The following is a 26,486-nucleotide window of genomic DNA, read 5'->3' on the forward strand; positions in this document are numbered from 1 at the left end:
TGCTCATCATCCAAAGAAAAGAAGCAGATGAATTAAAAAACATATTAATATAGCACTACAATTCTCCATAAAATATGTACTATATTACTTAATAACATTTACTCGTAAACATGATCAATAATTATGCACAAATAACTACAATTAGCCACATAATTAACAACACAATAAGCATTTTTAATCCAACACTCATTAATGTAAAACGAGTCCTAAGAAATAAGAATCCAGAATATTTGTCGATAGCCCTTCAAAATGAAAGGTCTATTCACACATACATTTTTGATAATAAGTCTCAGATTTCACATTTGCAATGACAAGATATTTTATAAGAATTTCCAACATTAAGTTAATTATACACACATTACACCCAAAAGGAACTTATAGCGCAAGGCTCTTACAAGTTCATAACTACCATTCAATTCAGTTGGCAAACCATTGTCCATTTATTTGCAGTAGATGTAACTCTTCTTCTTTCTCTCAGCATTTTGAATGAAATAATACACATCAATTACAATACACTAATACTCATGGTATTAGGTTTAAAAATTGTAAACATTTTCAAATCCGATATTTCTTGACATCCTACTGCATCAAATTACAGAAAATTAGTCTTTTCAATTCATTTTATACATTTTGCTATAAAGACATAAAATAAGAAGAACTTTAGAACAGACACCCCTTTAAAATTATCTCTGTAAAGAACTACAGGTATATTTTCAGAGCCCAGTTTGTCAATCCATGCAAAATCTAGTGGTAAAATAAAGGTCAAAGTGTGCTTTACAGTTGTAGCTTTTAAGATACTGAATGGTTTGATAAACTACTTTCCCCTTCCTATGTTTTAGAGTTACTAGTTAACTTAATATAAAACTTATCATGCAATCTATAAAAATAGAGCATACATGTCCTAAGAATTTCCTACTTTAACCTTTTACTTGTGTATTTGCACTCCCCTTTTCACAACTTTAACTTGCTTACTATCACCTTGTAAAACAACAATATTTTTAAATAAGCAGAGAACCACTTCCATTATTATTTACAAGAAAAATGTTTTTGAGCCAGTTAATAGTTAGAACAAATAATTTTTTCCCCCACAAATGTTGCAGATATGATATGTACAAAATTCTATCTACACTTTGTTAAATATATATTGAATAAAGTTAAACAGCAGCACTAGGGGGGAAAAAAAGACTTCCATAAAAAATACTTGATAATTATACTTGAACTGTGTATGTGACTGTCTGTCTCCACATGAATAACTATGTAATCAATTAGTGTCATGTAAATTAATCAAAATTATAATCAAACTGATTAATGTCACAAAAATAATAAATCTGATTATTCTAATTATCCAAGTCTCATGCAAGAATAATCGATTAGTGGAACGTAATTGATTAATGAGACTGATTATCAAATTCCACTAATATCTCCTAGTCATCAAATAAATGATTATAACTTTGTGTGATACTGACTGCATGTGAATAGTCAAAACTTTATGTGTGCAACTGCCTATTGTCATCAGCGTGGGTGGCTACCTGTCTATACATGAATGGTCATGACTGTGTGTGATTACTTGCCTGTACTTGAATGGCCATCACTGCATGTATGACTGTCTTGTCTACATATGAATGTTCATCACTACATGTGACTGTCTGCCTGCACCTGAATATTCCTTACTACATGTGGCTACCTATCTGCATATAAATGGTCATCATCATCACTGTGTGTCACAGTTTATCTGCAAATGAATAATCATCTCTTTGTGTGTGTGTGTGTGTGTGTGTGTGTTTGCAAAATAAATTAATACTTCTCACAAGCATTGTACAGAAAATCTGTTTATTGCAACCTACTTGGAATTCAAGTAACTGTAGTGGTCAAATGTATGTTTCAGTAGTTTTGTAATATGTGAAAATTAAAGGATGATTTATTATTTTCAAAACATTCTACTTAAACTGTATGATAATTTTAGCTATTTCCAACTGTATTGCAAAGGAAAAGTCTACAAAATGAAGGCTGTAAATATTTTTTGCTTTTCAGCTAATACTAACAACTATAATTCCACCAACTTCCCATTCGGATGTTTCTTGTATTCACCATGCTTCTGGAATTCATTCAAGGTGTCTCACTCAATCAGAAAGTCATAACAGAGTTTACTCAAATTACTACATACCTGCTTATAACTCTTGTCTTATTGAACCGACTAGAATTCCTTTCAACAATAACTTGAACATCTGAGGTTATTTTAAGGAAACTGAATTAATAGTTTTTATTTAATGATATAAATTATCAGAATTCCACAGTACATATATCAATCATTTAAAAAAACAATTTTAAAAGTACTTATATTTAACCAAATTATAAAAATTTCACAGCAACTACATTTACTTACATCTACCAGTTATTGCAAGTTTTAACACAAGAACACATATCTACACAGAGTTCATTTCAGTAAATCTATGTATCCAGTGATGATTCAGGCCATTATCAACTCTGAATATACTAGTGGTGATAAGATGTAGAGCCTTCATAATCCACATACTTTTGTAGGTACCCAATTGTGAGTAGAACAAATTTTAACCTTGGTCACATCTAGCTACCCATACGTTAACGTTTATGATAAATCCTGTAATTGTCTAGGTACCCAATGGTGAGGAAAGCCAATTTAAAACTTGTACACATCTAGCTACCCATAAGTTAGTAGTCATTATTAACCCTGTATCTAGTACTGAATAATCACTGTATATATTTAAAACGTATGGTGGGTAAATTCTTTATAAGGTATTTAAATGTAAGTATCTGGTAGCAAGTAATCATTGTAAACCTATATATACATATCTCAACACATAATATCAAGCAAATCCATTATAAAGTATTTAGATATACAAGAATCTGGTAGTGAGTAATCACTGTAAACCCTCTAAAATTATCTTAATACCAAGTTACCAAAAACAGTTTTGAGTAATATCATTACAAACTCTTTACGTTCCAACATGCAATAATTCTTCACTACAGATAACTAGTTACTTTTAGGCTAACAGTAATTAAACAACTTTTGTAAGAGTAGTTAACAGTTTAAATTAAAACTACCTTTTTTCCATAAACAAACAAATATAGAGTTTAAACTTAACATCTGAGCTCCTTTTAAGCCAAGCTTACATGCAATTTGTATTTCATCAATATTTAGCTTTTAAAGATGTTGTAAATCCTAATTTGTATTGTCATTTTGAAATTTAGAATTATTATAAATTATTTTTCTCCCTTTATCAAAAATTATTTCTAATAATAACACACTACTAAATGTATTCAAGGTTGAAATAAAAGAGGGGTTTACATTAAACCACTGTCTTCTTAAACAAAAGCACCATCTCTGACCTGAATATCTATTTTATTCTGTTAAGCATGATCTCAACTAGCTTTAAAAAATATATCTTCAATTTGTAATCACTGTTGTTTTGAAAGCTTGGCCACTTGATGAACAGAGAAAGATAGTCTAAACTTTCAAGGTAACTCCTCCAGAAGGTTCCAAAGATATTGTTCATGGTTGATATATGGGTTTTGGGAAGGCTATTCCAGTAGTTTAGTAATGTTATTTAGGAGCTAGGTAAGGGCTGTAGCAAACAGTGTTTTTGCCATGGCCCTCTGGAACCAGTTCATTAAAATATCTTGGGTAATTAGTTATGCATGCACTTTATATATAAATATCTCACATTCAATATATAAAAACCACCTCACACCATGAAACCCCCACCATAATCATGGCCAAATTCTTCACCCTACCTCCATCCAGACTCATACTTGGCTATTACTCTAATAAAACTGTTTGAAATAGCTCTTACCATTTCACAAAATTGTCAATATTGAAGTCCAGAGAGAGTTTTTTTCAATGGATTATTTTATATCTTAACTTTATAACAATGTTTCAACCGCTCGTGTGCTCATCCATCATAAAGTAAACTTTTGTCTATCATATGAAATATTAGAAAGTTGCAAGAGCAATTTGTTTCAATTAAGAAGATATATAGGATGTCACCTGTGTTTTGATTTATATTCCGCTTAAAATGCTGTGCCTCTGAACTATTATTTAAGGTGTACAGTGGATTTTCTCTCCTTGCAGCAAACTATCAAGATGTAAATGCTCACATTATTCAAATCAAGCAAAATGGTATCTGCATTCTTAAAGGTGTATGTTTTACATCTCCCAAAACTTCCAGAGTACCCACATTTACAGGTGGTGTCCATTAATAAGTGATTGCATTAGGAGTGAAATCAAGGTTTGATTTCTGGGACTTTTTCACACACATTATTGTCTTATTTCAACAGCTAGTACGGTTAATCAAAGTATTTTTTTCATTATCATAGTATCAAATAATTAAAACTGTTCATGCACAATAGGAAGAATAACCAAGCATTCTAAATAGTTAAGGTATTGACTTTTCACACAGTAACCTATAATATTGTTTCCCTCAATACTGTATAATTTATAAAAATTTTGCATCTTGCACACATTTTACCACTGCTAATCTACCTATATGATGTGCAAGCATAATTGTACTTACTGAGTTTGCATATCAAACAAGATGAGTAGCTGTAAAGCTTATGTACATAAGAACAGTTTGTAATGATAAATTTCCCATCATGTGGAGCATCAGTAAGATTTACACTTTACAAGAAAATCAAGCAGAGGCTTTGATTCCAGCAAATGTCTTTGCTATATGATGCATAAAGAAAATATGATGATGCAAGACTCATTATGTGCTAATCCATCTACTTTCAAGATAAAAATGATTGAGTAAGAACGAGTGATACAAATAATACTATGCTTATCCATCTAGCTATGATTGAAAGTAATGCAGATGAAAGCTATTACAAGGCATGCTGTGTCTCACATATAAGCCTATGGAACACAGAAGTAGAACAAAAAATGCAGGTATTTGTGTTTATGATGATATTCTGCTGTAGTTCTGCTTTTAAACAAGGTTAGAAAAATTCCACATATAAACAGCTTTTATGTTAATTATAAATTATTTTATGAATTTTACAACTACAAACAGGTATCAAGATAAGTTTCAGCATAAATTAATGTAAAATGTACAATAGTATTGGAACTTCCACCAAGATCACCTTACACCTATATCTATATTTCAAAAAATATGCAACAGATGAAGAAATAAAAATTTCATTTAAAATAATTGTCAATAAAATAACAATACAATTAACTGTTATGTGTTTAACCTGATTTTCTCACAATACAGATAATTTTTTGCCACATACTTCTTTTCAAGCTGTAGCTTGTATATAAGGACTTAAAAGAAAATCAAACACAATATGTAAAACATGAACCATAAACCTAAACTGTGGTATATAAAAGTTTAACAAAAACATAAACTGAAATATGTGAATTTTTAACAACAACAAAATAAGTGAAGAAACAGAAATGCTAATAATCTAAACTATTTTTCTAACCTATATATAGTTTGAGGAATTTAAAGTTCATATAATACCATTAGTTTTTATAAATATAACAAGTATGAAATAAAGGATACTCTTCACTGATCTCATATTTCCATCTGTGAGAAACACTTCTTTAGCTCCTCCTGTAGCTGCAACCTTAAAGTATGAAATTAAACTTGAAAAAATTTATATGGTTATTTCACTAAACCTGAAAACTTCAACAGTTATAAAACAACAATTTCTGCAGTTATACCATTCTGTGATAAAATACAGTAAGGATTATGGCCATGTGACCTGAGCATGGTCATATTTAGTCCGTAGACATTTGTAATTTGTATTTATTACAGGTGGATTTTTCTTTGAGAACAAGAATCTAAATGCACACTTTATTTCAGTCAGTACCTAGTAAACTGTCAAGAGTACAGTTAGGCTAGTAGCTAACTGAAAACAACTTCAAAATGATATACGCATCTCTATCTTTATAAAAAAAAAATTTCAATTCCAACATACAAAACTACTGATTGTTGACAATAAAACTATAATAACATTCTAATCTTAGACAACCAAACATGCACTACCTCACAAATCAAACAGTAGTTTAACTTAATAAAATACACACAAAAATAATTACACAAGTAAACAAATCTCCCTTGACTTTTGATTGGAACAACTATCTCTCCAGACAAGTGTTAAGTATAGCGAGATAAAAATGTTTATACTGATTGGCTGCAAGATACTTTCACAACAAACAACACGATATGAATCTTCAATAAAATTTGTTTTTATCACAGTAAATGAAAAAAAAAAATGCATTAGGGTAATATTATCTTTTACTAGTTTTAAAATTATATTATGCAATTGTTACAACTCAATTTTAAATTATTTCTTTCACCAAAATAAAAAAATTTAGCAGACAGAACCACTTTTTTACAATATAAAATTACATTTTGATATTTGAGTGACACACTATAAATAAAAATATGTCAGTGGTTTCACTGTGGAACACTACTCTTTCTAGTTACCCAAAGTACAATGTTTCTCACACAAGTTTACAACAGACATACTCTTACAATGTTTAAATATGCAAGTTAGCAAAAACATGTGCACCAAAATGCTTTCAAAAACAAATTATTACAGCAGTAAGATATAAGTAGTTAGCCATTTCCAGAATTAATCAGAAAACTTAATCATAAACACCGAGATTAAATACTTACTGCAAACCCACTAAGACAGGTCATTCCACCTCCTAGTTCACAAACACTCTTTCGTCTAAAAATACATTGTTTTTTTGGTTAATGTACAAATATTACAGAACAATGCAATTAATTAACATACGTGAACAATAAATTACTCAATAATGATTACAAGATTAAAAACACAAAAGCATGAAATTAATTGTGGAGCTCTATATTCTGGAAATAATTTTGGCTTACTCTTTTATACAATTATTTAGTAGCAGTAGTCTGAATGTAGAATTATTTTGTTTAGAGATGTTTCTTCAACAGCACAAAAGCCATACTGATAATTGCACTTAACAATAGTAGGCCGAATGGCATAGAATTGGATGGATTTGTTAATATACAGAGACAATGTAATCAAACAACAGCCACGAATTAATATAAATGTTACACTTCATACACAGGTTACAAATGGTCCAGTTTAAAATTAATTTATAATGTTTACTCATCAGAGATTTATATTATGCATGCCCATAAATAATATTGGAAGAACTTAAAATATGTTAAGTGTTCATACTACATTACTGATGCACAAGATAAATATTTAAAACATAAGTCAAGTCTGTGCCATACATTTCAACACCTCATAGTATCTTCCGTAGTGGTTTCTAAACTGACAAAGTTTAAGAATGTAACTGAATAAATTAATCCAGAGACTTTCAACAATAAAGCAGGTTTATTCAACCAATATTATTCTACAGATTTTCACAGTCCCTTGCAGAATGACACAGAGCAGGACTACAAACATAGTATTGTATCTTGCTCTTTAAAAAATGTCTTAAAAATGCTTGTCATTGAAATGATTCAAAACAATAACCAATTGAAACTTTCAATCACTGCAAAAAAGAAAATACTGAACTCTGTTCAGATGACTGGCTGATTATCATTAATGTTAACTTCCAATGAAAGCAAGCTATGTACTTATAGCAAAATAGTTATTTCACACTTCTAAAATTACAAAGTAATATTCAGTAACATTGAAACCTCATTGATAGAGTAACAATCTAATTACTATTTATTAGTAAAAAAGTTAAATGGATTTTTCTTTAAAGACATATTGAATAAAATTTTTGATTTACACCTATCTGTGAGTGAGTTATAAGCATTGTTTTAAAATTATGTAACCAATATCACATCAGGTTGCTCGATTCTCAATAACTGTTAAAGTCTAGAATGGTGAATCTCATAGTTTTGTATTTGTGGACAGTTTCCATCAATACATTAGTAATAAGTGGCAGAGTAACAAAGTTCAACTTCATACTCTTCAAGGCCTTGGTAAACTATTTCTGTTAAAAACATATGAATAAATCTATTACACTTTACCTTCTGTTTAGTTTTTATTTACATATAAATAGTATAAAGTTTCAAATAGTTTCTTTGCTCAAAATCCAAAACCTGGTCAAAATGCTATAAAGTTGTGAATATCAAGTCGTTAGGTGTGGATAAGGTTTTGTTTTGCACTCATAGTACTGTTGTAACAATAGTAATGGAAAAATGTGCTATGTCTACTTCAGGTACCAAAACCTGAATTTTTAGTGTTATTACCCCTCAAGCTTATTACTAAACAACGGGGAGACTCTTGCCTGTGGACTGAAATACTTGAAAAAAGTTGTTGAAACCATGCTAAAAAATTGTGAATTCATTAAGAAAAAAATGTTTGGAAGAAAAACCTAATTCATATTTATTAACATACATATTTATCACTCATAACTGGCCTAAATCAATGGAATCACACAGATTTCACTCTTGGACTTATAATACAACTGTGTCAATTTCACATCAATGTCATAAGATGTGGAATCTCTTTACAATATATAGCTCAAATTCATTGTTATAGTATCACTGTTTCACATTATGGTCATTCTTGAGAACTGACTTTGAAAACTGAAACAAATGTTCAAATCTTTAGTTTTAAGTTCCTTTTCTGACATCATCAATAACTGAAGTCAAGATACAAAAACAACACTTCCAATCTTTGGCTAAATATAACTCTGGTACACTTAAGATTAAAAAATAATTTTTGAAACAAACTGTCTAATATTCCCATGAACATCAAACATGACATTAAGGGAACCACTAATATAAAGCAACATGTGCATGTTACCTAATTCCTCCAATGGATAAAACTAAATCTTGGCCAATTACTGTTCTATATAATTCAATATTAATTATTTCATATCTTTTTGTTGGAATATTTCATTGGACTGTACAGCAAATTTTTACAAAACAAGTTTTTATTTGACAACTTTTAAAACCTATTCCAATGCACTTGAAAGGGAAATTATATAAATGGATCAAAAACTCACTGCTTTCAATCCTCATTTTAACAAAATGTCTAATTAAATAGACTTTGGATGACAGACTAAGAATCAAGTCTAAAAAAGAATGAACATTTCCTACTACACAAATGCAAGTAGCAGGTGTGTGATTAGCTTTATAGCTACAAAATCAATAAACTACTCAGAACGACTAAGTCTAACTTCACTATATTTGAAAGTATATCAGCTTGAAATTACATGCATTTACTCTGAAATATTTTTTATTGTGTAGTGTTGATTTTTACAGCATAATTCATAAGTTATATTTAGGAATACTCTTGCAAAGTTAACAATTTCCTTATATGAAAATGCATTTCAGACATGAAACTCACCTTTCCACAGAACTGAAAACTATTATTTCATGCTACTGCTGAAAAGATTTTTATGCATGAACCAAGCCTTGAGCATAACTTCCACCACTAAATGTATTAATTCTCTCACTATGGGCTTGGTCAAATCAACCTAGTTTGTGACCCTAAAGTGACCTTTATAGTTTCCATAATGTAAGTTCTAATATGTTTTGTACATTTTCATGAAATTTGGCAAGCTTTCAGATTTTTTAATGAAGTATTTTCACTAAAAATTTCTCCATGAATACAAGGAGTCCTTGCTCTGAGTGGATAGTGATTTTCAGGTTAAGATTAAAATTACTTTTTTTCAAATGAAAAATCTCAGATTTCATTTGTGTAAACTTTAAAATCATCCTAAAAGTTTCAAACATTTATTTTCTCTACCCTAACTCTATACAAGGTTTGTCAATTTGACTAACGTTGTAACCACTAAAAGTTTTTAAAAATCTAAATGACCCTTTTTCTTTCTAGAATGACTTCCCATCATTACATGAAACTACATTTGTTTATTCTAAATAGCTATAAACTCATAACAGTATACATCTGTTTAAACATGAATTTTATTGTTTTATTGCCCTTTAAACCATAACTAATTGATATTCATGCCATAAGATTTGTAAATCACTTGGTGAAAGTGAAACTCATCTTACCCTATTGAACTACATGATGCCAAGCTACTTGTGAGTTGCTTTTGAGCCTATCCCATGAAAAAAAAATATTATTTATTTTTACCTAATCTATCCTAAAAAGTTTCTAATTTTTACATTTTAGTTACTTTTATAATTATAAATAAAGAATAAACACGTAAAAAAAAAAATTACTTACCTGAGTCCTTTTTTTTTGTCGACTATCTAGAGCAGTTAACCCTACTTTTTTTTATATTAATGGTACTAATGCACTAAATTTTTTATTTAATTAAATATAGCACCAAAGAACACAGAATAATCAAATGCAAAAAGCAGACAATGTTCCATAACTATCACAATTTTTATGGCTTTCTAACTATGTAAAAAGAGCTATTAAAATTCTGCTAAGCTCACTGATGTGTTTCCTGTGAGAATAAAGTTTGAACTAGAAGCAAAATAGACAGTTCTCTGTACAGAAAATAATGTAGTAAGATACATCATTTGATAGATTAAAACCTTGGCTTTCTATTGGTTATAAATAATATAGCATTAAATGTTAGAGAGAACTATTGGCAATTTCTGGAAGAGAGGATGTGACAGGTGGGCAAAGTAAGAGGAGTCCGATTTTCTACGTGATTGAAGGCTATAAAAATTATGCTTTGCCTGAGAGATGACAACATTATAAGGAGTAATTTTCATTAAATTTTATACTTCTTGGAAGGGTGATAAATAAATTAGAGAAGAGGGGATGCCCAAAGAAAAAATGTCACAATTCTCATACCAGAGGAAATTTGGTTGTTTTTGTTTTTAAATATTGCCATACAAAATTATGAGCTTAAAACTTGTATATTACTAAAATTTGGATTATTAGCTACATTTGTATGTTTGTATATCATGATAAGAAAGTAGTTTAAATAAATTTTGAATGTAACCCACTAAAACCTCATAACTTGCACAGAAAAAAAGATGCCCATAGTGAAAGAGTTAATGTGTACTATGGCAGTATATGATACAATCAGCATTAAACTATAGCCCTCCATTAACAGGAAGGTGCTGTATTACCACAAGTTCATTCATGATAAGGCAAATGAAACACACTGGAAGTGGGGAAGAAAGGCAGTTGGTTCTGTGGAGAGAGGAGTTTCTATCTGAAATACCTTTTCAGGTTGTAATGGTCTAAAATAAACACATCACTACAATCAGTGTTCAACAAATAACTATTTTTAAGCTTTATGCATATAACATTTCTTGAATTATCCACAACACAAAATGTTGCTAATATTTTTGTCTAATTTTTTAGAGAAATGGATTCTCCAAGAATCATAAAACTTCACAGGCAATTTTAAAAGCATTTCTAAAGCTGGTAGCATCAGTAAAATTTGTGTCATGTGCAGAATCAACATCCACTTCAGTAATGATGACCCCACCAATATCAGTGCCATGTGCAGAATCAACATTAATTTCAGTAACAATAAACCCACCAATATTGGTGCCATGTGCAGAAAGAACAACCACTTCAATAATAACGAACCTACCAGTATCAACATCACAATGTGCAGAATCAACACCCACTTCAGTAACAACGAATCTGTCAGTATCAACATCACAATGTGCAAAATCAACTCCCACTTCAGTACCAGCAAACCTTTCAGTATCAACATCACATAGTGCAGAATTAACATTGACAGTAGTAACAAAAACATTAGCAGCAAAATAACACAAAAGGCTGAACTTTCCAGGAAAGTTGGAAAACCCTCTTCCCATGGGTTGAATACGGGTGTGATACGAATAATATAATTTTTCATGTATGTATGTATGTAAGCCATGCAAAATAATCGCTTACTTCCATCATAGCATTCCTCAGTTTCCACATCTCCATGGGTAAAAAGATGAAATTGATTTCAGAAAGAGCAAGGATGGCCTACAACAGCATGACAGAAGTCAGAGTCATAGAGAATGCATGACTACAAAAACCACTATCGAAACACAAGATGCAACAGCAAAGAAGCTGAAAGATGGAAGGCAAATAGGAAAGCACTTAGGGTGATTTTTGAATGCTATTATATATTTGGGAAAGCAATGTTTGGCATACAGGGGTACTGAGGCTCATGAAGGTAGCTTTATGGAATTGTTGAACCTGTTATCAAAGTACAACCCCCAGTTTAATACATATTTTTCTTCACATGTCTGTAATAAATACTGCAGTTGGGTCTCACAGAATGAAATCATGGAACGCATAGCTCATAATGTACCCCGTAATGTTGTGGAAGCTTTTTACAACAACCATTTTTTTTTGGCATCATTTGTGATGAAGTTTGTGGCTCTGCATATCAGGAACAATCAAGCTTATGTCAATGATGATTTAAAAGTATATGAGAAATGGACAGCATTCTGTTTTCAGTAATGCAACAGCTGAAAACATTACAAATACAATCAAACAAGGACTATTATCACATGGATTAGATATTAATCAAGCTCATGCACAGAGTTATGATGAAGCCAGTACATTGAAAGGTTGAAAAAGTGGAGTACCAATACAAATTTTAAATGAATATATAAAATGTACATTCAGCTACTGTTCTGGTCATGGACTGATAGTCCAAGATACTGTAAATCATCATTTGTACTTGGTTGAATCACAGGAAGTTCTACAATAAGTGGTCACATTTATTAAATACTCCCCTCGTAGAAAGGCATCATATGAAGCCTTTACAATAGATGATGCCCCTACTACCACCTTATGACTTCTGTGTCCAACACACTGGGTTTTAAGAGGCAATGCTGTAATATCAATTGTAGCTCAACCTGGCAGTTTGTTGGATTGGCTAGAGGAAACCTGTAATGCTACTGCATTGCCATCATGGGTTTATTAATAGCATGCAGAAGTTCAGTGTATTTTTTTGGTCTGAAGCTGTTTACAATCACTCATCCAGTGCACAGTTTAATACAGTCACCTATGTTTCAGTGCAGTTTGTCTGTTCAAAAATTGAAGGGATGGCTTCTCTTCTGCAAAATGCTGGCATTGCAACACAGTTTTATATTTTATCCGCTTCTAATTCTATAGGCATTGAAGAGCCTGCATTGCACAGAGGTGCAAACGTCACACAAACCGTAGAAGCTGAATTAGAAAGTATATACCAATAAGTGTTTACAGCTGCTGTTGAAAAAGTTTCTGTGAGATATCCTATAGATGATTTGCATAAACTAGCTGTGATGAAAAAATCTCTATGCAAGCAATCTGCAACTGATATTGATGAAATGTACAACATTTATCAAGATGACCTGGTGCTTTTAAAATCAAAGGACTGTGTGAAATATGAAATTGAACAAGTGTAAAGTGTCATCACTGAGAACTTTCCAGATTCATCAATGATTCTCATACAATATTTTTGTGAAGCAATACACAAAAATCCTGTGCTTAAGGACATTTGTCCATCAGTTTCATCCTGCTCAAAATCTATATGGTGGCTCCACCAACTACATGTACTGTTGAAAGATCGTCTTCTGCCCTAAGGAAGCTGAAAAGTTTTGCTTGTCTCTATATCCTGATGAATGATGTGGATGAATTGGATTTGCTAAAAGCTATTAACAAATTCATTAGTTGCAGTATAGCTTATTTAAATACTTTCTTCTTAAATAAAAGTTTAATATGTATAAAGTATATTTTTAGTTGATTTCCCAGTTGGGGGTAGCATATCCAGCAGATTTTCAGGGTTTGAAAGGTATGATGCATTTGGGGGGGGGGGGCAAATAAGCCCCATGTGTTGCAGAGATGGACAGAATGAGAACATGATCATCTGAGCACTTGCACACAGATAGTTGAAAACAAATATGTGTAGTGCGGATGGGGTGTGTTCACACCATACTTTGTGCACTCACCTCAACTCTACTGAACACTCCAGCTGTAGTAGGAGGGCACTTTAGTTATGCAGTATGGTTTTTATATGGTGTGTGCAGGCCTCATGACTACTTAACAGACTCTATGGAACAGATTCCAGCTGTAGGATGAGAGCACATTAGTTTTAGATCATGTTTTCTATACACTGTATGCTCACCCAGACCCATCTGAACAAGCTTTGGCTGCATGAGGGCACAAGATGTATTGGTTATGGTTTAGAGGGGTGACCACCTGCACTACACAGACAGTGTCACTACCACCCCACTTTAAACTGCATTGTGCTAAGTCTAACTTATGAGAATACTCCATGGTAAACCACACAAGTAGCTAGAAACTGGTAAGTGGCAAGGGTCTCCTCAGGCTCTGTTGCACTCAACAAAAGGGGAGGAGGGGGGGGGAGAACTGAAGAAGTGCCTCAATCCATATCAGACCTCCAGCTGGAAAGATCCTTTACTGAAGACACAGTAATGAATGACCACGAAACCCTATTTTTAAAAGCCAGCAAAAATGAGCTAAAGAAGTGGGCAGATCACCTCCTTAGTGCTGGCTTTTTTGCATTATAGTCCATGGAACAGGTACGGTCTGTATCAGATAATTGAGTAAATATGTATACTATGAGGATACCTCAAGTGGTCTTGCAGAACATCCAATTTCACAGTGGGCACTGGTAGATCCAGGGTGGATGGTATGAACTCCGTTATTCTAGCTCGACATAGATTTTGGTTAAAAGTATACCATAGGAGGAAACACCAGTCACTTGGTGGAATCTTATAAAATAAAAAGGAGCTCTCAAAGATGGTAGAGTGATTAAAAAATGGTGATAGATGGAAGCCAAAATCCAGCAGGAAACAAACAGTCAGAAGGTTTAGATAAAGAGAGACAAATGTCTGGAGAGTTGCCCATTTGGAGGATCTCGTCTCAGAGCCAGTGAAGATGAGATGTTAGAGAATGACAAAGATGACGAAACAAATGCAAAGAAATGTGAAATAGCCAGCAAGCATCTACATCTAGAGACACATCCAGTAAGGGTAAAAGGAGAGAGGTCTCTGAAAGAAAAGGGGACACAGAGTATTGAAAGACAATGGTGGAAACCCAAAAAAGGAAAAAGTCTATGAAAAAGAACACCAAAAAGACACAGGTTCCAATCCAGATCCAAAAAATGAAAGTTAAGAGACAAAAGGAAGGGAGATAGAAGAGAAAGTATGGTTGCCTTTCTATGATGGATGATGTCTTAAGAAGGAAAAGTATGAAAGTGTGATGGAAGATTGTGTGAGAAGCATAGATTGCCTAGGCAATGGAATAATAGTAATTATAGGTGAGAAAGAGGAGGAAACAAATCTGGAGAGAATAACAGTATAAAGGGAAGAAGCCAATGACTTGAGTGGGGCAAGCATGAAAACATTCAAATTCTTACTAAGGTGTTAGTCAGGTATGGGAGTTTAGGCAAGAAGATCAGAGAAGAATGAAGGAGAATAACAGAGTGGGGAATACAGGAGACGAACACTTTGTGGTACTGGGAAAGGCAAAATCTCATGAGCAAATCCACCCAATAACCAGCAAAGGCAGAGACTGAAAAATCATGGATAAACAGCCAGGTATAAAGTCAGAAATATGGTTCAAAGTAGGGCAGCCAGGAGCAAAGAAGTGGCAGATAGACCAATGATTAAAGACCTGCCACTTTGATTGACAGACAAATGCAGTAGAAAAGAGACAGGTATGTGACAAGAAGAATGTTACATGTTTGGCATTCCTGCCTGACAGAGCAACAGATTGGAAAATTCCATACATAAAGATGGAGGGAAGATAGCTCATGATGGGACAAAAAAAAAGAAAAAAAAGAGACATGTGAGAGTGAAGCAAGAGAAAGGGAAAATTGAGTAGAGGAAGGGGAGGGTGACTGATAAGTGAAGAAGTAGAGGAAACCAAGGCTGAGCTGGCCAAGGAGGTGCCCCATAGGATGCATATGAAGGTGAGGGTCCAAGGGAGGAGACAAATAGGGGAATAGACATACAAAAGAGGTGAGACCAGGCATGGCTGAGAAAATCAACAGCCAGAGCCAAAAGATGAGTAACAGTGGATCAGAAGAAAGGAATCCCACAGCAGAGAAGAGTGTCAAATGGGGGGCTTTGCCCATCCAAGAGCAAACCTCATAAAAGACCTGGGGTTGGACATACCATTCCATTGGTAGAGTGCAGACTGGCTGAGAGAGAGAGAGAATGCCTGCCACCTAATTCTTAGGTCCTGGCAAATTACAGGTAATAAGTTAAACCTGATGTGAATGGGCCCAGAAGTGTATGTTGAATGCCTGAAAGCAAAGGGTCCTGGAACGGGTGCCTCTCAGAAGGTAGATGCAAGAAACAACCATGGAACTGCGTGAAACATGACTAAGTTATCCAAGTGAAGTAGGGGGCAGGAATGGGAACATGCCTGGTGAACAGTGAGAAGGTACAGCATGTTGATGTAGAGTGAATGTTTGTCCTGTGTTGAAATGCCAGAAATCCTGCCCTTGTTCAGAAATGTGCCTCAATCAGAGAGGGAATCATTGGTGAAGAGACAGATGTGGTTTGAGAGGTGGTAAGGGAATACCAGAAGTAGTATAGGTACAGTCCAATTGCCATGACAATTCCTCAAGGAGAGGAGAAGTTCACAAACAAGGACAATGGAACACAAGAAAGAAACCAATAAATTTATAAGGTTCCCTTTATGAAGCACATGTGTGCATGCCCCAAAGGAATGAAGTGTTCCAGGAAAGTCAGTCCCAAAAAATGAAAGAAATCTCGTGCAGGAAGGGAATAAGAAGTGAAAAATCTGGACAGATATAACATAGCTTGAAGGCAAAGAGGAGAAAATTTAACTTGAATGAGACAAGAGATGTAGTAGTATTGAGTGGGTGTGAGAAAGGGCTTAGATCTCAGGATAAGTCCCTAACCCCCAACCAAGTAGCCTCCTGTGAAAGAAGAAGGTGTGAAAAGAGGAAATTATCTGAGAATGGGCCAACAGAAGTCAACTGTCAAAAAGAAAGAACACCAGCCTCTGTCCATAAATATGGCAATGAAAGCCCTCATGATATCAACGAATACAAAAGGGGCTGATGTTAAGTAAAAGGGAAGAACAAGAAATGGGAAAATGAAGGATGAAATTTAGAAGACAAATGAAGAACAAGTTGAAAGTGATGTGTAGGAAGGTGTCCAACACATCGACCATGGCCAAGCACAGACCAGGTTGGAAGGAGAAAAGGAAGTGGGAAGTGAAGCAAAAATAGAGACCAAGGTGGAAAAATGATAAATGACTGATGGCAGAAAATGAGGCCAACAACGGGAGAAGAAATGGGTATCCACATGGTTGTATGTGTTTGATAGTCATTGACAAGAAAAGCAATGAAGTACACTTATGGTAGAGGGAGGAACGAGAAAAAAAGGAAGCCTGGAACCTGGAATGGGAATGTTAAGGGTTGATTGGTTTAGACAAGGAATAGAAGTAAAGGGCAAAGTTGAGAAAGAAGAAAATCCTTGGGAGATAATGAGGACAGAAGCCATTTAGGTGTGAGAGATGAACTATTAAAGAAAAAAAACAGTATAAATCCTAATAAAAAGTAAGGGAGAAAGACAAGAACTGTGGATCATGGAGTAAAAAAACAAAAAATAAATAACATAGGCAAAAGATAAGGAACATGCTTGAGAATGAAATCCAGAAAGAGATTGGACAATTAAGGTTGTTTCTTGAATGGTAAAGCAAATCAGGTTTAAATGGTAGTCCAATAGATTGTTCCCGATTAAGAAGAAAGAATTCTGGCCAATGGAATAGGAGGAGGGCCCAGTAATCATGTGGTAATCTACAACATGTTAAACAATGGCTGCAATGTCCCCAACAGTTAACAAGCCTCCAGAAGCTATAGTAGAAATAAGGCCTGTGTTTGAACAATGTCACACACACAAGACTAAGCATAAATCAATGTCATTTGAGAATTCACAATAATATATTAAGGCTGTTGAAACAAAAGCCAAAGAAAAGGAAAATCAAAGTTTTGTTAACAATGCATACCCCAACAAGTTGAATTCAATACAGACGAGAAAAATTAAGTTGTCAGGAGTGCAAGTGCATAAGGGGAGTTACTGCACATGAAGGTTGTGCCACCCTCCTACTGGGAGAGGGCTTTGTTTTACATGCACCAGAGTAGTTCACATTAAAATGTGAAATTAGATGAGAGTTGTCTCAAGGCTAATGGCATGCAAATCTCTTAGGCAGGCTCAAGTGAAAGATAACTAATCTGTGCGTGGAGCTGAGTTATCGCCTCGGAATTTATAAATTACCCAACACCAAATTTCAGTCTCATTTTCCAATTTGATTATAATGGTTGCCAATACCTTTTTACACCATGTTTTATGATTGTAAATAAAACACTAACAGGTAAACAACAGTTTGAATAACAATGGTTGCACAGGCTGAATTAGTTTAAACTGAGATTAGTTTTCAAAGTAAACAATGATATAAGTGTCAATGAAGATGATTTTGAAATGTTAGAATAACGGTAATGTATCCTACATTTTACTTAGGCTTACTTTTTGACAAGTATTAGAAGAATATTTCCCACTTTGAGTAATAAATTAACATAGACTGAGATTAGATTTCATATTCTGGAATTTTGACATTTAACATGCTGACAGGATATTATATTAATGATCACTATAGCCTAAACTTATATTAATTATATATAAGAAGGTTTAGTGTTTCATGCATAACTTTGTTTACAGGTAGGGCTTTTAACAAATCAGAATAAATACTGCAGTGGTGATTTTCATAAAAGATAAGTGAATATTTCAATATGATATTTGTTTGTTCCTTCATTACTGCCATGTCTTAAAACTTTGGTTAAGTAAAATCTGTAAAAACTGTGGAGTTATCCTAAGCCTGTGAAATTAACAGTGCAAGTGTGCAGTTCTGGAAAAAGTATAAAGGGATATTAAACTAAGTTAGAATCTCAGGTGTACTGAACAGTTTTGAAACTATTAAGTTAAGATGCTATGTAGAATTACAAACAGACTATTCTCTATGTTAAAATACTTTTACTGAGAGCTTTTGGCCCTCTTCCCAGAGGCTTCTTTGAGCAATAATGCACACTGTTGGCCAATGAAGGCTATGGTAAAAGGGCTGAAAGCTCACAATAAAAGTATTTTAATGTAGAGAAAAGTCTGTTTATAATTCTACATATTAATTTACATATGGTATGAGTCTTAAACAACAAGTTAACATGCTCATGACATCATTGAACTATCAGCTGAAGGAATTTCAAGTCAGTAAGTTGTGGAGCTAAATTAAAAGTCAACTTTTTTTGTTGGTACAACTGCGCTGTATAATAAAATTTAAAAATGTCTACTGAACATCAGTAGACATTTTTAAGTTGCTAACATAACAGACAACTGGAATATGCTTCAGAAATACAAAGAACACACTGCAGAGTCATTTAACATACATCAGCAGAAACTGAAATAAAATTATGGAACAACAACAAATAAAAAACACATTTAGGATTACTCCTGAAAAATTTTGAATTTACTTTTTTAAAATGTACCTAAAACCAATAAAGTAAGAATAACTATGCACTTATAGCAACAACAGAATAATATTCTTTGAATATAAATAAGTTAAGATATGAATAGCAAAAGCTTTATCCACAAGTTAGCTTAAAAACAAATGTTAGACCTTAATCGTTCCCTCAAGGGATTAATTCAGGGTAAAATACAAGATACCAGTGGTGCTTTGTACTGACAAATGTGATGGTGCAAAGATACATTCAACAAGTTAAATCTCAGAATCTTGGCCAAGATGCTTTTGCTTTATTAAACTTTCAGCTGAAGAATGTCAAGTCAGTAATATTTACTTACCTGTTTAAAAAGACTAATAAAGCTCTAAAATGCAGCCTTTGTTTCTAAATATAGTGTTTTCCAGTTATCAAAACTTTCTCAATCATCATCAGTGTGCAGATTTAGATAGCAAAGAAACCCACATTTAGTAGAAGCAGTCTCTGTTACTACTGTTTCTGGAGTACACAATGTAGGTCAAACTAATTACTTCTACTACAGTTTGTTAAAGACCTAGTCACATAACCTCGTAAACCAAGCTGTAACAATAAAGCATAGTAACAGTAAAATGTTATAATCTATAAATACTTACTCAAAAGCTTCTTTGTTTTTCATACAGTAGTAAGCTAAAACCTCTTCTGATGGCCATATACCTAAAAGTGTCAGTCATATCAGCATATTTAGCTAAAGCAGTACACAAGAAAATAGCTTAGCTCAAGCAAAAGACATAGGTTAAAGTTAGTATCATATATCAGATGCTTTTAGCATTTACAAGTTTTTAACAAGCCAAACAGAAACTTGCAAGCAATTTGACAACAGCAAAAATACCATAAATAAAACATTAATCATGCCATATACATGTAATAAGCAAAAAATTGTTACAAATATGAAAAACAATATTTAGTACATTGTTTAATAAGAGACAACAAATAGTTGAATGGCTGTTTAACTCTTCATATCATACAAGCATAATGTATTGGGTGTTTGTATGTCCTTTCCTTTAAAAATATCAATATCTGGATGTTTAACTACATATTTTATACCTCTCTGGATTTTAACTTGCAAGTTATAATTTTCTATTTTTGTAGCTTCTTAATATCCTTTTGCATCAAAAATATACCTGGCTGGCTTTTATCTGGTGGAATCAAAGTTAAGGAAAGTGTGTGGTTCAGAGACTTGTAGTTTATGGCAGGGCTCAACCATCTGTGATATTTTGGATTTTGGCCATCTCTTATACGGTTATGAAAACTGGTTAATTAAAACCAGTGAATTTACTGACTTACCTCTCCTAAAACTATCTTTTTTGAACACTGTGATAAAATGAAGTTGTAATAACTTGACTGACTTAATTTCCTCATTAGTTCAGTGACTGCTTTTCTTATAGTTTTAACAATTTTATGTTATTCAACACCTATTAATATTTACTTGCAGATGCTATGTGATACTAAAATTGTGAAAGGGATTATGCATCATTACCAACAGGCTATCAGAGCTGGCATTAAGCAGATGCACAGAAGAAGAATAACAGACATGTACTACTAAATAAAACATTACTTGATTACTTAATTTTGTGACTAATTTGTCTTTTCAGCAAATAATTGTGAATAATTTTGAGAAACAACCATATTGTTTTTATACTGTATCTTTGTAGTTGGTAATAATTAAGAAAACAACCTATCTTTTAGAAAAATGTAACTTCTGTTATATGATGTTCCATGTGTTAATCACTACTTTGTAAAACTATTTTGTAGAGTGTGGTATTCCAGAATGAAGTAACTATATGAAGTCAGTGTGTCCTACTATGTATAATTTCTAGTAAAATAAGCTGCTTCAAAAATGATATTTTGTAAGTTAATGGATTACTGAGATTTAAAAAATAATACTCTTGCAGACCACTAGAACATAGCAAAGTTACAAGTACTGTGGATTAAAAAAATTTCCAAAATTACATACAAGTTTGGCATTGAAGTGCATATCACACATATATTTTACTGAGTATTCAATCATTTTTACATTAAAAAATAAACTTAGCTGGACCTTTTACTACAAATTAAATATACATAGTTTATATGTTTAACTATCTACATAATACAGATATACTAGATGGGTGTGTGAATGTTTTTTGTATTAAATGCTTATCCAACTAAATAATTAACTCCTCATTAAAAAAATCATAATGCACTACAAAACCATAAAAAGTGTAAATAAATTATTAATATAGACATATCTATTATCTAACAGTTATTTACTGAATAACATAATCATTTTCTGAAATTTACTTTTTACTTATAATGTTGAAACCAAATAAACAACAAACAAATTAAGTACTTTGCACACACACAAAAGAATAATAATTCATGTATGTAACATGTAACATAATGTAACATGTTATCTATGACAAGTAAGACCCACCATTATAAAATAATGCCAATCACCCTCTTAATTGCATAGTTAGATAACTAAATGCATCTTTATAGCTGATTGAACATTAACACCCATGCTAATTAAAGATAGACTGTAGTTCCTTCAACTTTCATCAGCAGTTTGATATTCAGACCTAATATATGTAGATCAGATTATTAAGTTCTGAACTTCTCAATAAAGTTTTTTAATTTTTTCTATTTAATGTACATTCATCCACAACACTATAGATGCCATAACTTGCACAAGTAATTTGTTCACCACACACACACACATTTATTGACGCACACTGACAAACCCAATCAGTGAAGCTTTCACACATACACAGCCAATGGAAATTTCACATGAAGACTTTCATGTGCAAGAAAAAGAGCAATGTTGGACACATATATATAATGTCAATTTGCTTGTTGATGAGAACATGTATCACAACTGAGAGGACAATACAACAAATGACATCTACTGATGAGCTGCTATACAGATCTGATTGGATATTTTTTAAATACAAAATAAAAAATTAGTATATACTTAGTCAGAATGTATGTAAGAACATGCTGATATATATTATAGTTTCATCAATATAGTTTTCATAACTCATCATCAACCAGTTCATGTAAGCTTTACTGATACATACATCTACTACCCAAATTTTGTGGTATATGATACAAAAGATAGGTAATGAATGTCTGTGCCACATGAAATAAATAATAGCATTTCCCTAGTTGTCAGAACACAGCTTGCTAACTTTCAAATAAAGATAATTAATTTGGTTGAACTTTAAAATGTTGACTGACATCTCTAGACAGTAAATATCATCTGTTTATGATGCATCTTAGTGACAACATTGTCTCTTAAAATAAATTTAAAGAGGTAACCAATCTTTACCAATGACGAGCAGGATGTAATCAATCAATGTACAAAATTAACATACTTCAAAGATGTGTGCTTAACTAAATAATGGAAAAGGTTGCTAACCAATGAGTGATATTCATAACATGTTTCACTCAAGTCTTAAGTTATTGGTTTTTAAATCTTTAGATCAAAATATAGTTGCAAAGTATTCCTATATAGCAGTGTTTCCCAAGCTGTGTGTCACAATAAGTTGCTTGGAGTGTCACGAGTTTCACCAAATGAAGAATAATTAAGAACATAATAAAAAAAAATATTGCATGTAGCATCAGGGGTATCATGCAAATCAAGGTAAATGGGATAGGGTGTCATCAGTGAAAATGTTTGGGAACCACTGATATATAGTAAGCACTTAACTTCTTGACTGTGTAGATTATATAAGTACATCAAAACCAGATTGTTACTTTTTCATTAGAAATAAAGATCTATGCTTGAGCTCTTTCCAGACATTTTGGTTAATAAACTACCACTGATTTTTAACAATTATGACACATTCAATATCCACCACTATCTAAATGTAATCAAAGTTTAAACTTTTTTTTTGCATTGTAAATTTTGACCACAGTCTTTAATTGGGTTTGAATGCTAAACAAAATGAGACTTATTTGGGCTACATTACTAAACAAAAGTATACTATCTTCTTTGGAAGAAAAATTGAATACAATCATGCTCTGAACAAAATTCTTAATAGGGCAAAACAAGGCTAAGAAAGAGAGAGGAAAGTGGTAAAAGAATACAAGTTTATATGAACAACAACAGTGAATTACTAAAGTTATGATCTGAAGTCTTTCGATGAAAAGATGCTTTTAATCTCTATCGAGAATGTTTCATTATGTGATGCATGCATATTTTGAGGTAGGGTTTAGAAACTGATTGCCTTTATGTTTCACATAAGAGCAAAATTCTGTAAAATCACAGTATGATTCATCCAAATAGTTTCATTGTTCTTTAGCACTATGTAGTAGCATTTCATCAATAACCAAGTTATACCAACACAGTGAGAGTACATTATCAGCATGTTTTGATGTATTTTTGCATTTAAGTTAAAATAATACTTGATACAAATTTTATTACTTAAAGAGGTATCTTTAAACTTTCCTTGTCAGTATAAAGCATGATAGGCTGCACATAAAGTTGTACCATGAGAGGAAAACGCAAAATGCTTTTGTAGTTGTTAATTATAACTGAAAAATAAAAAAAGATGCAATTATCAATACAACAGCTTTCTAATATATTTTAACATAGCTAATGATACATTACACAAAGTTTTCCACTTTTCAGTCCAAGTGTTGCATTTGCTATGGTTTAAAACTTTTCCTCAAGGATCCTCAAGGCTGACACTTCTACCATGCTTAAAAGTCAGAATATGAATAAGTATTAAATGTGTTAAGCCTAGTTTGTTCACTTCACTTCCGAGATCAAACTTATTGTTTTTATGTAATCAAAGATTAAGAAAGTCTAGCTCAATTTCAGTTTTCTATTACTGGTTACGCTTATAATACATTCCAATCCCTTCAAGTTTCAAAGTAACAGGTAGGAAGGATAAAATTTATAAAAATACTGCTCTAGACTGATCAATCTAAAAAGTTGCTTGGGACCAATAACAAAAGTAAGAGAACTTAAAAAATCTTTGTTGAGGGAAATTTTTGCAAATAAGAAATTAAAAATTTTTAGATTTGGAACCTCAACAGTAATATTATTCAAGGCAAAGTCTAAACTTTAAGTTAAACTTCCAATTTCTTTAAACTATTTAAATTGAACAGTATGAAACATCACCCTTAGTGACAGGATCGTAAAATAATTTTGCATCTTCCTGCCATTATCAAGGTTAGAAGAAAAGCATGAAATAAAAAATGAAGCATTTCACTTCAAATAGAAACACTGGTAATAATTAATATGTGCTCAACAGGTTTTGTCAACCTTAATAGTAAACAATCAGCAATAATATTTCCAACCTCTAACCTTGATTCAGGTGGCTAAAATAACAAACAAAAACATTTAATTTGGATGCTTTTGCAATGAAGGAAATTCAGGTACCATTTTAAAAAAAACTGAAGCATTTTGGGTCTAGATTTTTCACTGTTAGTTTACTATCTTTTTAATGGCATAACTGAGTATTAAATAATACTTAAAATCTTTATAATTTTCTGATCTTGAATTATTTCACTACTAAATCTTTTTACAAGACCCAAAGATTCCTATTGTACAACCACAAGTCAATTCATGCACAATTACAGAATGTTTATGGAAATTTTGGAAACACTTTTACACACTCTAAATTGCAAATATGTAAATGACAAAAAACAAACCAAAAAATAAAAAAAGATAATGAAAGTTTATAAAACAGTGATAAAGTTAGAGTCATGGAAGTATTTGCTTAAATATAGAATGTATTACATTTTAAGCAAATTATTAAAATGTTCTGAACTTTTTTTACAGTATCAATTTGTTAAAAATATCTTTACAAGCTAAAAAAATATCACTGTTGGTTTAACTTTAGCATCTACAATAATACTGGCCTCAGTTTCATTCTTTAAAAATATTTAAAGATGTTCATTTATTCTAATTTTTAGGATGCTAGTTTCTGTTCCTTCACTAAAGTCCAAGCAACACAGTAACAAGTTATGAGTCAGTAAGTATATCTGCAAGTTTGTCCTTTCTGAAACAAATTTTTTTGATAATGTGATATGTAGAAGTGAATTGAGGAATAATATTTGTCATGTTCCTTATGATAACAGATTAACATTAAGCACTATGCCTATCTATCATGCATCCATACTGTCTCATCGTGGAGTATTAGTATAAGCCTGAAGAAAGATAAATGATGTCAATGTGGTATATGTTGTACAACTAGTTTAATACAAAATGCAGACAAGGAAGAGAAATAAAAGGTTTGTATTAAATATACTGAGAAAATACACAGAAAATTCTTAAAACTATAGTTGTATAGTTAATGTATACAAGTCAAGCTACAACTCTTCAGAAATCAGAATGTTTTAACAATACAAGATTTTGGTTGAGTGTTTTGTCACTTCCACAGCATAAAAACTTTATGAAATGCATATTTTAATATTAAATGTATTTGCAGAAGCAAATCATACTGAAACAGACCCCTGTGATCCATTAATAAAACAAAAATTTTAACATACTTGCGCATATGTGTGTGTGTGTTTATGAATACTCCATTTAAAAAGATGCTACAGTCTATACTTTGAAATTTGTTAGAGTTGTTTACTTGAACTGCTTAGTATCTTCAGCAAACACGCATCTTTAAAAAAAAAAGACTTAACTGAAAAATTTCATTGCAAATAAAAAACTTTTTCTAAAAAGGACAGATGAGAATAAAGTTGTTTTGTTGACATGAGATATTTTGTACTTAGGGACTTTTTCTGTTCAATATCAATAAAAATATTCTTGCACCATGGACAGCTTATCCATTGGGCCCAATGTATCCATGTCCTAAATGGGCCCATAAATTGTTTTTAACTGTTTTTTTTTTTGTTCAGATGCTTGCATGAGTATTTTCATTTTACACCTCCACTAATCCTTTCCAGACAGGTCATGGGTGAAAGGCCATATCATTGAGTTTGTTGACTCGTATTCAAAATTTTATTGAACTACTTTTCATAAATTTATGTTGATAAGTTTGACATCAAACTGTAGATTATAATTCAAATTTTAGAATTGTACATTACTCAATTT

The 26,486-nt window shown here is 32.2% G+C and overlaps 1 protein-coding gene across 3 annotated transcripts in view; it reads right to left on the reverse strand.

Annotated features, from left to right (window-relative positions):
* Positions 1-26,486, reverse strand: part of LOC106463826 (calmodulin-lysine N-methyltransferase-like) — a 65,656-nt gene that overhangs the window by 18,442 nt on the left and 20,728 nt on the right. For all 3 annotated transcript variants that reach the window (XM_013923902.2, XM_022391444.1, XM_022391445.1), the window contains exons 5-8: positions 20,047-20,107; positions 6,660-6,714; positions 5,538-5,601; positions 2,165-2,225 (exon numbers count right to left, since the gene is read on the reverse strand). In XM_013923902.2, the coding sequence (XP_013779356.1) occupies positions 2,165-2,225; positions 5,538-5,601; positions 6,660-6,714; positions 20,047-20,107 (241 nt within the window). The remainder of the gene's footprint in view (positions 1-2,164; positions 2,226-5,537; positions 5,602-6,659; positions 6,715-20,046; positions 20,108-26,486) is intronic.

This window comes from Limulus polyphemus, unplaced genomic scaffold, assembly GCF_000517525.1.
Source record: "Limulus polyphemus unplaced genomic scaffold, Limulus_polyphemus-2.1.2 Scaffold1494, whole genome shotgun sequence".
Classification (NCBI taxonomy): Eukaryota; Metazoa; Arthropoda; class Merostomata; order Xiphosura; family Limulidae; genus Limulus; species Limulus polyphemus.